The 16,245-nt window shown below is 41.2% G+C and overlaps 2 protein-coding genes across 2 annotated transcripts; both read left to right on the top strand.

Annotated features, from left to right (window-relative positions):
- Positions 1–837: 837 nt before the first annotated feature.
- tbx3b (T-box transcription factor 3b) lies at positions 838–7,447 on the top strand. Its single transcript, XM_072664965.1, has 7 exons — positions 838–1,055; positions 1,583–1,850; positions 4,637–4,783; positions 5,359–5,435; positions 5,569–5,696; positions 6,648–7,138; positions 7,265–7,447. Exons 1-7 carry the CDS (start codon positions 838–840, stop codon positions 7,445–7,447), a joined length of 1,512 nt encoding a protein of 503 aa, XP_072521066.1.
- A 3,020-nt stretch (positions 7,448–10,467) lies between these two features.
- On the top strand, positions 10,468–15,032 carry tm2d2 (TM2 domain containing 2). Its single transcript, XM_072664642.1, has 4 exons — positions 10,468–11,018; positions 11,161–11,248; positions 11,392–11,513; positions 12,995–15,032. The coding sequence occupies exons 1-4, from the start codon at positions 10,648–10,650 to the stop codon at positions 13,206–13,208; spliced, it is 795 nt and encodes a 264-aa protein (XP_072520743.1). The 5' UTR covers positions 10,468–10,647; the 3' UTR covers positions 13,209–15,032.
- The last annotated feature ends 1,213 nt before the right edge of the window (positions 15,033–16,245 follow it).

Genomic DNA, 16,245 nt, shown 5'->3' with positions numbered 1-16,245 from the left:
TTATACACACACATAAGAATATTACAAATATATAAAGTATAGATATAAATAGATTATAGATGGATCTTTTTATTAAATTATACATTCCTTACAGTTCATTCATATTTTTAAAATGTTTTTAACAGTTTTTTTTTGTGAATATATGCTAAAAACATAACCACTTGGGATCCAACTAAGGTGGATGTTTAACAATTGTTTGAATTATTTTAAATTCTTTTATAAAAATATTAACATTTATATATTTTTTAAAGGTGTAAATATGATCATGAGTCATGATGGGTAATTTTTTTCTTATATATATATAAGAACTGCAGTGTATCTGACACTACAGGAGGAGATGTGTTCAAACATACAGAAGGACATGTGGTCGAATCCCAAACTGAACCGGACTTCAGAAACTGGCTAGACATTTTCCTCCACGTTGAAGTGGCTTCTTGTAAGGGATGACTCGTTCCCTTGCTGACGCTCCGTCTTCTCCACCTCACACCCAGAGTGTTTACCGTGTCGTAACCCCGCCCTGAAGAAACCCACCCGCTGTGGATGTGCGTGCCTGAAGCCAATCAGAAAGTGTCCGGACAGTTTAAAGGCGCGCCGGACGCTTTGGGGGCATTCTGTCCTTCTCTCCTCTCATTTCTACAAGCTGGAAATGATCATGTTCAACAGGAGTGCGCGCGTTACGCAGCCACATGAGGACACCTCTGTCAGCCCCTGCATGTCATGACTGTCCAGCTAGCTCCACGTGGCGATGAGGACGCTGCGCAGTTAGATATGATGGCATGAGTACGACCAGCACACAGTCAGCCACTCAGACGAACCGCTCTGTGACTGGATTACTCCATGGCGTACCACCCTCCGGACTTCAGCATAGGGGCAGTGCTGGGCCCCCCACACGCCCACCCCCACCCCGCGGTTTTCTCCGTCCTGGAGCAGCTCGAGAACCCGGTCCAGCTCCCCTCTCCATCCCAGGACGAGCCCGTGGTTCAGCTGGAAGGCGCGGAGCTGTGGGCGCGCTTCCACAACATAGGCACTGAAATGGTCATCACCAAATCTGGCAGGTATGTCAAAGGAAGCTCCCACACTGACCCTTATCACTGGACAATGCAGATTCGAGGTGAAAAAGCTGGCTTTGCTGTCGTGCGTATTGATCTGTGCCATCGTGCGCCTTTACGCACGATTTTACGCACGACGCCGTTGAGGGAAGTAACGTGAGAAATGACTCAAACCGTGAAGGAACTGAAGGAATCAGACCTTAAGACTATTACAGAGCTTTATAGATGAGATTAAAACGGTGTGATGCTGATTGGTGGCAGATTTGGGGTTAATCACTGCTAGTTGGGGGTTTAGAACCAAACACATACTGAACACTGAAGTTTAATAACTGTCCCTTTATTTATCCTACTAAATATGCTTAGCTTAAATCAAATTTGGCACCAAATAATGCCACCAAATTGACATGCTCAGCGTCCATACTGGCAAATGAACTGTCCCAATACTTTTTTTTTTTTTTTCAGTCCTTATTAAAGATGGTGAAGAAGGTGGCCAGTAAGTGACCATCTCTTAACGCAGCTGTGTTTCTGTCTAGGCGGATGTTTCCATCACTGAAGGTCCGCTGCGCTGGCTTCGACAAGAAAGCCCGCTACATCCTGCTGATGGACATCGTAACGGCCGACGACTGCAGGTACAAGTTCCACAACTCCCGCTGGATGGTGGCGGGCAAAGCCGACCCAGAGATGCCCAAGCGGATGTACATCCACCCGGACAGCCCGGCCACCGGAGAGCAGTGGATGTCCAAAGTGGTCAACTTTCACAAGCTGAAGCTGACCAACAACATATCTGACCAGCACGGATTTGTGAGTAGCAGTCGCACATGTGGTCACTTTTGCTCAGCTGAATGCTTGCGTCGCCTAATTTTCCAGTGTAGGTTTACACTCGAGCGGTCAGTTTTCTGGACACAGGGGAGGGGACACAGATTAGGCCAACTGTAAAGTCAGTGCTGATTTACCATTGATTCTCCACCTAAAATGTTCTTGTCGTTGAGTCTAGAATTACATTAAATCTGGAAAATAATCGGACAGTAAATCATTGGGAAGTACACACTACTGTCCAAATGACTGAAACTACCTGACTTATTATTATTAAATGCATAATAACAATGTTCCGTATGCAACAACCAGGTTTAACCTGTCATTCTATAATGCTACTATTGTAGAGGACAATGAGACATTCGTATTTTAGATGTTTTATTCAATCATATTTTTTACATTAATAAAAATAACTGTATTAATCCACAATCATTTTAGCATTTTAGCAATTCTGTGCCTTAAGATTTTACCACATCTTTTTAAATACAAGGAATTCTGGATATGAATGTTATTAGAGCTTCATTCTGGATATTAATGTAATTAGAGCTTCATAGTGGATATTAATGCTATTAGAGCTTCATACTGGATATTAATGTTATTAGAACTTCATTCTGGATATTAATGTTATTAGAGCTTCATTCTGGATATTAATGTTATTAGAACTTCATTCAGGATATTAATGCTATTAGAGCTTCATACTGGATATTAATGTTATTAGAACTTCATTCTGGATATTAATGTTATTAGAGCTTCATTCTGGATATTAATGCTATTAGAACTTAATTCTGGATATTAATGCTATTAGAACTTAATTCTGGATATTAATGTTATTAGAACTTCATACTGGATATTAATGCTATTAGAGCTTTATACTGGATATGAATGTTATTAGAACTTCATTCTGGATATTAATGTCATTAGAGCTTCATACTGGATATGAATGTTATTAGAGCTTCATACTGGATATGAATGTTATTAGAACTTCATTCTGGATATTAATGTTATTAGAGCTTTATTCTGGATATTAATGCTATTAGAACTTAATTCTGGATATTAATGTTATTAGAACTTCATACTGGATATTAATGTTATTAGAGCTTCATACTGGATATTAAATGTTATTAGAGCTTCATACTGGATATTAATGCTATTAGAGCTTTATACTGGATATGAATGTTATTAGAACTTCATTCTGGATATAAATGTTATTAGAACTCCATACTGGATATTAATGTTTATTAGAACTCCATACTGGATATTAATGTTATTAGAGCTTCATACTGGATATGAATGTTATTAGAGCTTCATACTGGATATGAATGTTATTAGAACTTCATTCTGGATATTAAATGTTATTAGAGCTTCATACTGGATATTAATGTTATTAGAGCTTCATACTGGATATTAATGCTATTAGAGCTTTATACTAGATATGAATGTTATTAGAACTCCATACTGGATATTAATGTTATTAGAACTCCATACTGGATATTAATGTTATTAGAACTTCATACTGGATATTAATGTTATTAGAGATTCATACTGGATATTAAATGTTATTAGAGCTTCATACTGGATATTAATGTTATTAGAGCTTCATACTGGATATTAATGCTATTAGAGCTTTATACTAGATATGAATGTTATTAGAACTTCATACTGGATATTAATGTTATTAGAACTCCATACTGGATATTAATGTTATTAGAACTTCATACTGGATATTAATGTTATTAGAACTCCATACTGGATATTAATGTTATTAGAACTTCATACTGGATATTAATGTCATTAGAGCTTCATGCTGGAAATTAATGTCATTAGAGCTTCATACTGGATATGAATGTTATTAGAGCCTCATACTGGATATGAATGTTATTAGAACTTCATTCTGGATATTAATGTTATTAGAGCTTCATACTGGATATTAATGTTATTAGAGCTTCATACTGGATATTAATGCTATTAGAGCTTCATACTGGATATTAATGTTATTAGAACTTCATACTGGATATGAATGTTATTAGAGCTTCATACTGGATATTAATATTATTAGAGCTTCATACTGGATATTAATGTTATTAAAGATTCATACTGGATATTGTTATTAGAGCTTCATACTGGATATTAATGCTATTAGAGCTTTATACTAGATATGAATGTTATTAGAACTTCATACTGGATATTAATGTTATTAGAGCTTCATTCTGGATATTAATGTTATTAGAGCTTCATACTGGATATTAATGTTTTTAGAGCTTCATTCTGGATATTAATGTTATTAGAACTTCATACTGGATATTAATGTTATTAGAACTTCATACTGGATATTAATGTTATTAGAGCTTCATTCTGGATATTAATGTTATTAGAGCTTCATACTGGATATGAATGTTATTAGAACTTCATACTGGATATTAATGCTATTAGAGCTTCATACTGGATATTAATGTTATTAGAGCTTCATTCTGGATATTAATGTTATTAGAGCTTCATACTGGATATGAATGTTATTAGAACTTCATACTGGATATTAATGCTATTAGAGCTTCATACTGGATATTAAATGTTATTAGAGCTTCTTACTGGATATTAATGTTATTAGAGCTTCATTCTGGATATGAATGATATTAGAGCTTCATACTGGATATTAATGTTAATAGAGCTTCATACTGGATATTAATGTTAATAGAGCTTCATACTGGATATTAATGTTATTATGTATGTCATAGTTTTGGTCTTATATTTGAAGGGTGTTTCTGGTTTTGTTGTAGACCATTCTGAACTCCATGCATAAATATCAGCCGAGGCTGCACATTGTCCGGGCCAACGACGTCCTGCAGCTCCCCTACAGCACCTTCAAAACCTACGTCTTTCCCGAGACGGAGTTCATGGCCGTGACGGCCTACCAGAACGACAAGGTTCCAACGTATTACTTTTCATTTCACTAAACTTCAGATTTAGATTTAAAATTAAGATCACTTCATTTACCTAAATAAACTTTATTACGGGCCAGTAATACACGTAGTGTTGCATGGCTAAGCTACATTAGCTCCGTTCACTTCAGAATGTGCAGATTTTACATTACTGCACACTGTTTAAGTATAAGACCCTTGAGGAACTTATGGAGAGTCTTCAGTCTGAAACTGTGGAGGAACCTCTTAAGGTGCTTTGAGGAACCTTCAAGGAATCTTTTGGTTTTAAAAGACTTGCTGAAAGATACTTAAGCTACTCCACAGTTTCAGACTGAAGAACCTCCAAAGGTTCCTCAAGGGTCTTCTACTCTTAACAGTGTAGTAGAACAGTGCACCACCACTCCAGAGTCTGCAGAATCTTCTCATAGTCATGGCTGCTGATTGTTGGGACGGGACTTTGGTAACGGTTTGAGACCTTGGTCCAAGTCATCTGAGGCTCAATTAACCAAATTAATTCATATATATATTTAAATGTCAGTAAACAGATGGCTGACATCATGTTCCCCTCATATACGTTCTAGATAACGCAGCTAAAAATCGACAATAATCCATTTGCTAAAGGGTTCCGGGACACAGGGAACGGCCGGAGAGAGAAAAGGTCAGAACTTCCCTTAAACACTTCTTCAAATCCTGGTTTCTAGTTCCGATAAAACACACACACACACACACACACACACACACACTCTGTATAGAGCCGCTGTGTGATCTGTCCGGTGCCGTGTGCTGTTCAGGAAGTCGGTGGTGCAGCTGAAGCTCAGAGAGGGTCAGAAGAACGAGAGCGGATCCTCGGACGACTCCTCATCTGAACCTCCAGCTTACCTCCTTCAGGAGCCCACCGTCGCTACGTCGACACCCAAGGGTGAGTGTTCAGCACTTCGCCTCTAACACGGTCATGACTGTAATACAGTCAGTACTAATATCTGTAGGCTTGTTATGATTAATAGTAGCAAAAGCAGTGATTAAACTTTTATAACAGTAACGTTTATTTATTTCCTTATTCATATTTTTACAAAGCGCAGTTTTAATGTTTTAAACTTATTTATTTTAATGAAGTTATTTAAAATTATTATTTTTTAAAATGTATTATTATTTTTTTATTTTTTTATTTTTTTTATTTTAGATTCTATTTAAAATTATTATTATTATTGATATTTTTATTATTGTTGTGAATAGTATGAATAATTGCTATTATTACATTTAATTAAGTAATGAGTAAATAAAATATATGGTGAAAACATCATATTGTGAAATAATAATAATAATACTAATAATAATAACTGCTAATAATAATATAAATAATAACAAGAAATAATAATATTTACAGTACAATAATGACATTTTCTTTGCACATTTTACAATGAATGTTGATATAAACAACAACAACAACAATAATAATAATGATAATAATAATAGCATGTATTCAGCTACTACTATTGTAGCACTACTACAAATAATAAAAAGACTTCTGGTTGTTTTATTATTAAAATTCTATTATTCTTAAGAGACAAATATTTGGATTGCATAGCGCCAAACAGTAGCGAATTTAAGTATTATTATTTTTATATTATTATTATTATTATTATTATTATCCATAGTACTAATTACTGCTTTACTATACTCACAGCATCAGTAATAGAACAGTTGTGAAACTACGACTGTTGCTGCTAATATTATTAATTTTGATATTAAAATTGAGGGCCTAAATATTAAGACAGTGGTGGGGACAGCAGGACAGTCTTTGTCACCAATAATGAATCAGTGAACAGACATTCACACACACACTCTCACACACTCGTCCTTTCTCTTCCAGATGTGTGTGAGAGTGACACCGACAGTGATGCAGGACGTAACGAAATCTCCACCACCAGCCTCGAGCCCCCTGAACACATCAGAAAGCCCCCCACTCAAGCCCCTCCAGAACACAGCCCTGAGCACCCTCCTGAACACCCCAGCAACAGCAGCCTCGGCAGCGAAGAGCGCGAGCAGACCCCGAGCCTCGTCCACGTGGCCGGTGGTCCGCTGGACCTCGAGCACCACAGACTGACTCTACACCAAGACACACACACTCACACACACCGCTGCTGCCTCCCAGCGCCCGGTGGCTCGGTGGGCCAGCAGCTGGTGAGCGGCCTCCTGCCTAGTCAGGGTCACTTTCGCGTGCTCAGGAGCTTACCGCCGCTGATGGCCGCTGGACCTCTGGCTCCGTGGCTGACCAGCTGGCCGGCTGAAGGGGAAGCTGCAGGTCGTGGAGCTCTGCACCAGGAGCTGCTGCGCCTTCAGCAGCTCGGACCGGCCGCTCAGGTAGGTGTTTCGAAAATAGGGCCCTTTGTTTTAACCACGCTGTTCAGAGCGCCATCTGGTGTCCTGAAGGTGCCATTAACAGACATTTACTGACATCACTCTCCCCCCCCCCCATCCCCCCCACAGGGTCTCATCATCTCCCACTACTACCCATACAACTACATGAACGTGATAGCGGCGGCCGTCCCTGCCGTGCGGCCTCGGCCCCGCGCCGCCCCCTACCAGCTCCCGCCTCTCCGGCTTCCCGGGAGCCCCGCGGGTGCAGGGGTCAGCAGGGGTCAGCGATCGCCCACGCCTCGCTCCACTTGACTGCTGAACTGATTCCCACTCAGAAGCAGTTGAATTAAAGCTATTTATTAACAGCAGATTCAGAGGGCCTCATTCACCGATCTCGAATTTCCTCCTACAGAAAGACTAGGTCAGATTCATGACGTGTTTTGATGGACGACGGATCCCACTGTCCTCGTAAACTGAACCAACCCCAAACAGGAAACGGCTGGGCCCAATAAGGCCCGCTGTCACTGGTTGATTGCATATACAGTACTTGTGCATGTTAAACTGAACTGAGTGAGAGTTTTACGTTGGAGGTCGACTATTACATAACTGCAGCTCCTAAAAAATGACCAGTACAGTCTCACAGGTCGGCCTCATCCTCCTCCTCCTCTTCCTCCTCCTCTTGCTGCTGTTTGTGTACCAGTGTTTCCTGCACAGTCACCAAGTTCGGACGTGAAGTACTTTCATACTTTTTTTCAGTTTTAATTTATTTCGAATAAAAGAAGGCTGGACAAAACGACGGTGTCGGTGCTTTACACAGCAATACAGCTCCATTATCAGCTACCATTACTGTTACTGAAGAAACAGAGGGAGTGTGTTAGCGGGGTTAGTCGTGAGGCAGCACGGCTGTGATGAGGCAGACATGAGCCGAAAGCTTTTATACGACAGTATGGAAAATGAATAAAGTAAGAAATAAAGAAATTGGAGTGAATTTAGCATTCATATGCTTCCGCCAAACTATAGTTCCCTAACTGTACTTAACTATTAACTTATTATCAGCTACCATAACTGCTGTTGAAGAAACAGAGGGAGTGTGTTATCGTGGAATCGTGAGCCAGCAATAAATAATAAAGTAAAAAGTTAATCAATTGAAGTGAAGGTACTGGTACTATTTAACGTGTTAGTTAATGTGGTTAAAGGTCGGCGTATCCTTCCGCCAGAGTTTAGCTTCTTAACGAGAAGCGGAGTGATACCGTGTTTGTGAAAAGGCCGCACCGTTATGCTGTATTTTTATCGCGAAATAACAGGATAAAACACACTTTAAATGATGTATTGCTTTAATAACAGTTCGGAAAATGAATAAAGTAAAATAATAATAATAATAATAATAACAACAACTCAGGCGTGAATGAAGAATGTAATCGTTTTAAATGTTAAAATATCCTTCCGCCAAAGTATAGTTCCAAAACAAGCAGCCTGCAAGTCCTTCTCCAGCTCCTTCTCTTAGACCAACTAATTAAAATCCGTCTCTTCCTCACAGCTTTTGTTTCCTTGTCTTAATTATTTTTGTGTCTTTTTCGTCTCTTCTGTTGTTACCTCTCGGTTTAAGGGCGGAGTGATACTCAACCAAACAGCTCGCGTGACCGGAACTACCTGTTGTATACAGCGTGTTATTAACGCTGCTAATCATTTTTGCGGTCTTAACGTCCTCTGATCACTAATTACAGCCTTTCTCTGACTGATCTTTAACTCTTACCTCTTCGCTGCTGAATAAAGCGGCGCAGCAGCTCATCACCAGGCCGGGCAGTGCTCAGCCGTGCCGGTAGAGGTCGCTGTTGGTGCAGGTGGCCGCTGTGCCCGCAGGTCTTCAGCAGTTCAGGCTGCTGAGGCTCTAGGATGGTAGAAATCTGGTGATGGGGATCTCTGCTGGATCACGGTAGCTCTGGAATAGTGGGGTAAATAAAGCCTGCCTCAGCGTTTAGCGCTGGAAAGTGCTGGGAAACAGGAAGACCCCCCCCCCCCCCTGCGCTGTGATTGGCTGTCTGGTGACAGTCCGCCCCGCTGATTGGACAGTGGAGAGTGTTTACCTGAAAGATGAAACTTCCAAACTTGTGATTTTTGTCTGTAATTAAACCATATAAAGAGTGTCCGTCTGCAAATTAGGCCCCAAAAAATAATATGATGTTTAATTTTAGAAAAAATAGATTTCCCAAAAAATCCCAATGCATTTACACATCCATTCAGCCTACAGCAGCTTTGTCCCACATATTCTGAGCAGCCAATCAGAACAGAGTTCATTTACATGTGTTACAGGTGTCTTAAAGGTGCCACTAATGATAATGCCTTTATGAAGTATTTGTGTTTGTGCGGTGTATAAATACTACGTACGTGAAGTATTGGTTGCAAGCCTATTTACCACCCTGTTATTCTGCCCCGCTCTGCCCTGATTGGCTGGTTTATGTCACCGAATAATCCCGAAGGAGCTTTTAACACTGCGGCACGTAAGTATCGCTGAGTCCAGCCGGTTAGTGTTACTGTCCTGTCTGGGTCCTCTCTGCGTCCAGTCGGCGTAGGGTGGAGACTGGAGTAGGGTGGTCCTTCTACAGGCTCAGCTAGCGCTGTATCCTTTTCAGCCTGGCCACAGAGGGCATAGGGGTCAACAAGGTCGGGGACGGTGCTTGGTGAGACGTGGGCAGGGTAGAAAGCAGCCATTAGGAGGCTTTTTTAAACTGCCTATGTCGCTGTGGCAGCCGGTGGGAGAGTCATCTATTGAGATGGATGTATAGACACAGCAGAACTGACCTTTAAACACTAGGGGGCGCAATAGCCTGGATTAGAACCAGGATTAATGTTTAGGGGTTTCCTTGCACTTGACAAGACATGGCAAAATGTGCCAAAAAAAAAAAGAGCATCAAACAACTACAGAAAATTGAAAGTGTTTAATTGACTTTCTGACCATTAAATAATAATAATAATAATAATAATAATAAAAATAAATCAAATAACACTATATAGGACTTTTCCTTTGTTAGGAACCCCTCATACCACTGTGTGTAGTTTTCTGATGCATGCAGTGCACAGATTATCCACCAGGGGGTGGTAAAAGCTAATGCTAATTAATAATTATAATAATTATTATTAAATTATATATGATATTAGTGCGGTTATTATTAATATTATTTATGTTGCAGAGCTTTATTATTATTATTTGTATTGTTATTAATAATAATAAATGTACAGATATGAGACACTCGGCCTCGCGCCTGAAAACGGGTGGGAATCAAGTAGCGCCCAAACGAGGAGCCGCGCGCTCGCTTCTGTCGTCATCAGAAGGCGCGGCAGCAGCAGCGGAGCAGCGGAGCTGAGCTAGCCGGCTAACCTCGGACAGTCCGGCTAAGTCGGACAGTATGCGAGTCCGGCAGGCAGTGGACACCACACACAGCCTCAGACCGCACCGACGAGCCGCCTGGAGTTCGCAGTAGTCGCGGGTAGAGCTCGCTAGTCCGCTGGCTGCGATGCCGCCGCCGGTGTGTGTGAGCTACGTGCTGCTCTGCGGGCAGTGTTTACTGCTGGTGACCGCGCTGCTCCTGCAGAGCCTGGGGGGCACCCACTCTCACAACTCCACTGAAGCCCCCGGGACCAGAGTGACGACCACCTCCACCTCCACCTCCACGTCCAATACCCCCGCTGCTGCTACTGCTACTACTTCTACTACTACTACTACCACGACCACCACGACAGCCAGCACCACCACCACCACCAGCAGCAGCACCACCACCACAGGAACCACAGAGAACGGGACTTCCGGGACTTCCACCGAGCCGTCCAACCACTCGGAGGTGTACGAGTACAGCCCACCCTCACCGGTGGTCCTCTGCAGATACCTGTGAGTGATCCCCCCACCCCAAAACCTGTCAGTTTCCCTGATGAGTCATTTACCCCAGGGCTGTAGCTGCACTGAGAGCTGGGGTCAGCCAGGGTTAAGGGGTCCATATGTGTTTATTCTCTGCTGTGCTTTCTCCATCCAGACCCGAGGAGTTCATATTCTGCAAAGAGCCCGAGGACCATAACGGCAACATCACGGCCTTTCAGGAGATGGGGCACGGCTGCGTGAAGGTGCGTATGCCATACCTTTCTCTCTACCACCAAAGCTCAGGGGCTTCGCAGATGCTGCCGGATGCCCTTTCCCAAGTTCTTGAGGTGATGTGAGATGTCCGTGTCCCGTAGGCTCCTTACTCTTCTTATTTATTTATGAGCAGATTGGAAACCAGGGCCAGGTGTACAAGGACGTGAACCACACCCAGGTGATGTGCACAGCTTTGGACGGCATCGAGTGTGCTGGACCTCGGGAATTCCTCAGAGGGAACGAACCGTGCATCAAGTAAGCTGAGGAGATTCCACACTGCCTTGGGACGAGAGCTTCGTCATGAAGGCATACCGTGCCATATAAACCCTGTGTATAGTGCAGAATAACAGTCGCCACTCCTTCTCACTGGCCATTTTATCGCAAACACCCACAGTATAGGTGCACAGCTTATCCCCAGCATACGACCACCACTGACCGGATGTTATTGGGGTGGTGGTCGTCCGCTCTCAGCACAGGGGTGGTATGTTGGTGAGCGTGGTGCTGGTCTGTGTTGAGAAACTGACCGCTGACGATGGCTCACGTAAACTGAGAGATCAGCGTTTCTAATAAAATGGCCAGTAAGTGTTTCCATTATTTTGTATCTCCCCATGTAGCTCAGTACCACTGGAGGGCAGCGTAGTACCACACGTGAACCGGGAGGCAAGCTGGAGGAAACGCAGCAGCTGCAGTGTAGATCAGCTCAAACACAGATCATCTAAAAAAGTCCGAAACTCTTCCAGGACATTACTGGTTAAGGCTGCCCCAAAACACCCTGGTCTTATTAACAACTCAATCAGTACTATTGCTGCACCACGTTGACAAAATATTAATATTGTGATTATACTGTGTGGGATTTAATATACCTTCTGCCTGTCCATCATCAAATATCGGCTTCAGTTGGTTATCAAAATGTGTAGACCCCTAAAATAAATAGAAAAACATTTTTTGGGGGTAGTATTGTTGGTTATCAGACTACATAGGCCATTACAATAGATATAAACATTTTATCAGCTGATATTATTGGTTATTAGAATATGTAGACCCTTAATAAACATAAATAAATATATACTGGCTGAAGTGATTGGTTATCAGAATATGCAGGGCCCTACAATAAATTTAAGAAAACATATTTTGGCTGCTATTGTGGGTTTTTAGAATACTAAGGCCCCTAAAATAATAAATAAATGTTATATTGGCTGATATTGTGGGTTTTTAGAATACTAAGGCCCCTAAAATAATAAATAAATGTTATATTGGCTGATATTGTTGGTTTGTTATATTAAGGCCCCTAAAATAATAATAAATAAATGTTATATTGGCTGATATTGTTGGTTTGTTATATTAAGGCCCCTAAAATAATAATAAATAAATGTTATATTGGCTGCTATTGTGGGTTTTTAGAATACTAAGGCCCCTAAAATAATAAATAAATTTTATATTGGCTGATATCGTTGTTTTTTAGAATACTAAGGCCCCTAAAATAGACATAAATATGAATTCAGATATCAGGTATCTAAATTGTAAGGTCTTTAAAGTCTGTTTAAATATTCAATTATATTCTATTACTAGCTTCTAATGTCAGTCTAAACAGCTGCCCAAATATTCAGACCACAGAAAGTCACCTGGAGCTGTGGTTGGTCAGGAGACTCACGTATTTGCACAGCACCGCCCATACTGATGATATAAGTGATGACCGACTGACCGACTCATCCTCTCCTCCTTCCTGCTGTCTCCAGGTACACAGGTCACTACTTCATAACCACTCTGCTGTACTCCTTCTTCCTGGGCTGCTTCGGAGTGGACCGCTTCTGCCTGGGGCACACGGGTACGGCCGTGGGGAAGCTCCTCACTCTGGGTGGTCTGGGCATCTGGTGGTTCGTGGACCTCATCCTCCTCATAACCGGCGGACTGACGCCCAGCGACGGCAGCAACTGGTGCACCTTCTACTGACCACCTGTCACCTGTCTAACAGCTTCGAGTCCTTGGTGGACCCAAGCGCTTACCTTGCTTTACTTCGTCAAAACCTTACAGACTCAATATTTCACTGTTTGACCGTAATACAGGGGGTAACACATGTTTCGTATGACAAAATGTACACAGAGCTCATTTTTAGCTTAAAGAGAAATAATGGACAAGGAGAAGAATAGTGGGTGGCTTGGCCCCCAGTATCACAATATTTATATTTGACAAAACATCCATCCACCCATCTTCCTCTCCGCTTCTTCCCGGTCAGGGTCCGGAACCCTATGGGGAATCGTTGGACATGAGGCAGGAATACCCCCTAGACAGGGTGCCGGTCCACAGTGACCGATAACCCCGGGCCAAGAGCTCTACTACACTTGCACTACCTGCGGCCCCACCCTGCCGCCCCGGAGTGTAAAATTAGACCTAAAATTAGCTCATATTATTTCTAGGCTAAAATATAAATACATCTAAAATGATCAGCTAATATTACTGCTTTTCTACATATTTGGCCTCTAAAGTAGATAAACATCTAAAATGATCAGCTAATGTTACTGCTTTTCTACATATTTGGCCCCTAAAGTAGATAAACATCTAAAATGATCAGCTAATGTTACTGCTTTTCTACATATTTGGCCCCTAAAGTAGATAAACATCTAAAATTATCAATCAATATTACTGCTTTTCTACATATTTGGCCCCTAAAGTAGATAAACCTCTAAAATTATCAATCAATATTACTGCTTATCTTCATTTGTGGCCCCTAAAGTAGATAAACCTCTAAAATGATCAGCTAATGTTACTGCTTTTCTACATATTTGGCCCCTAATGTAGATAAACCTCTAAAAAATTATCAATCAATATTACTGCTTATCTTCATTTGTGGCCCCTAAAGTAGATAAACCTCTAAAATGATCAGCTAATGTTACTGCTTTTCTACATATTTGGCCCCTAAAGTAGATAAACATCTAAAATGATCAGCTAATGTTACTGCTTTTCTACATATTTGGCCCCTAAAGTAGATAAACCTCTAAAATTATCAATCAATATTACTGCTTATCTTCATTTGTGGCCCCTAAAGTAGATAAACCACCAAAATTATCAATCAATATTACTGCTTTTCTACATTTTTGGCCCCTAAAGCAGATAAACATCTAAAATTATCAATCAATATTACTGCTTATCTTCATTTGTGGCCCCTAAAGTAGATAAACCACTAAAATTATCAATCAATATTACTGCTTTTCTACATTTTTGGCCTCTAAAGTAGACAAACATCTGAAATGATCGATTGACATTACTGCTTATCAACATTATTGGCCCCTAAAATCAATAGAAATATAAAATCATCAATTGATATTAAATTATATTAATTGTTGGCCCCTAAATTATACTTATTAGTAGTATTGGTTATCTACATTTTTAGATCTCTCAAATATATATAAGCTGATTTGGTTGGTTATCTTTATTTTAGTCTAAATAAGTATTGCCCTCAAATGAACATATCGGTCAGGCTCTAGTTCCCATGCTGTCATCAGTCTAAAGGACCTGCAACTAGTGTTCATTTAACTGCTCTCTCGCTTTGAACTTTCTGAAAACGGCAATGGGGTCGGGTGGTGTTTGTTTAATGTTGATTCGTTCGGGCTTTAACGTGACTGCTCTTGTCCAGGAATATTTACAGCTTCTCTTGACTTTGACCTTTTGGCTTGTTCTACATCTGTTGAAACGATACTGTTATTATTATTATTTTTATTTTTAAGTACGGTGTAAAGATACTTTTCCTGCTGTAAATAAACTTCATTGTTCACTGTTCACCTGTCCATATTCAGCCGAGACAAAACCAAAATAACCAGCAAACCTTAAAGAAGTTGATGATCGTTAGTGAAGTTCTGTTCTGGCCGTGTTTTAGCTGGACGTTCTGTCAATTGCCTCTATTTTGATGTTTCACTCTTGCAACATCGTTTTCTTTCTTTTCTATTCGGAGGTCAGCATCTCCCATTTGCTTCCTTTGGAAGCTCTGCATATAATGTAGTGCAGTCCTTGTCCTCCCAGCAGGATGCTTGATAAAATGCCAAGACTGGCCCAGAAGGCCAGAATGCTGACGGTGTAGAAAACGGCTGCCAGAAACCACTTGTGTTTTAGATCACGTCGGGACAAATCGCTGGAAACGGTCTCGATGTCTCCGTTTGGGGGCTTTGGTGGGTTCGGTGTGAAACGTGCCAGTTGTAGATAACCCCACCCAGACCTTTAAACCTCTAAAGTTATTACTCTAATGCTGATGAAGACGCTGCCTGATGCCTGAGAGTTTGGAGAAGATTCTGGTCATCAGATCTGATCATGGTGGAGGGATACACGCAGGGCATCATGCAGCAAAAAGTAGTCCCTACTTTATTTGCCACTATTTTATTGTCATCGACATACATACATCTACATACGAGGCATCTTCTCATACATTTTAGAAGGAAAATGAAGGTCGATTATTAAAAATTCTGCACGGTTTCCAGGTAAATCTTCTAATTTAAGCTGAGATGTGTTTCGAGTCTTAGCTCCTCCCCATTACAGCTGGGTTTCAGACGACAGATGGTGGTTCTGATCTGCTCATTAGAGGCTTTTGGTTTCGTTTCTCTATAATGAGCCATTTCACACCAAACCCACCCTGACTGTGTTTACATCTCACCCACCATAAACTCTCTATGAGCCGAATTCATAAACAGGGGTAAGGGGACGCGGGTAGCTCGCTCGGTCTGTCAGCAGAGATGGATGGATCAATCACTTATGTTTGGGCATTGGCCGATATTTCTAGCCAATCCTGAGAGCTGGTCAGATCACATGATCCGTATTCCGAAGCCCCTCAGTCAAATGACCCTGCAGATCCTCATGACACTATTTGGACAAAAGTATTGGGACACCTCCTTTTTCATGGTTTCTTCTGCTTTTGTTGTAGATTTTGGAGCTGGAGCATTGCTGTGAGGATTTAATTGCAGTCAGAGACAAGAGCGTTAGCAAAGTCAGGATGTTGGATGAT

This window comes from Salminus brasiliensis, chromosome 20 (assembly GCF_030463535.1).
Source record: "Salminus brasiliensis chromosome 20, fSalBra1.hap2, whole genome shotgun sequence".
In the NCBI taxonomy this organism is placed as follows: domain Eukaryota; kingdom Metazoa; phylum Chordata; class Actinopteri; order Characiformes; family Bryconidae; genus Salminus; species Salminus brasiliensis.
This window is presented reverse-complemented; position numbering and strand designations above follow the sequence as displayed.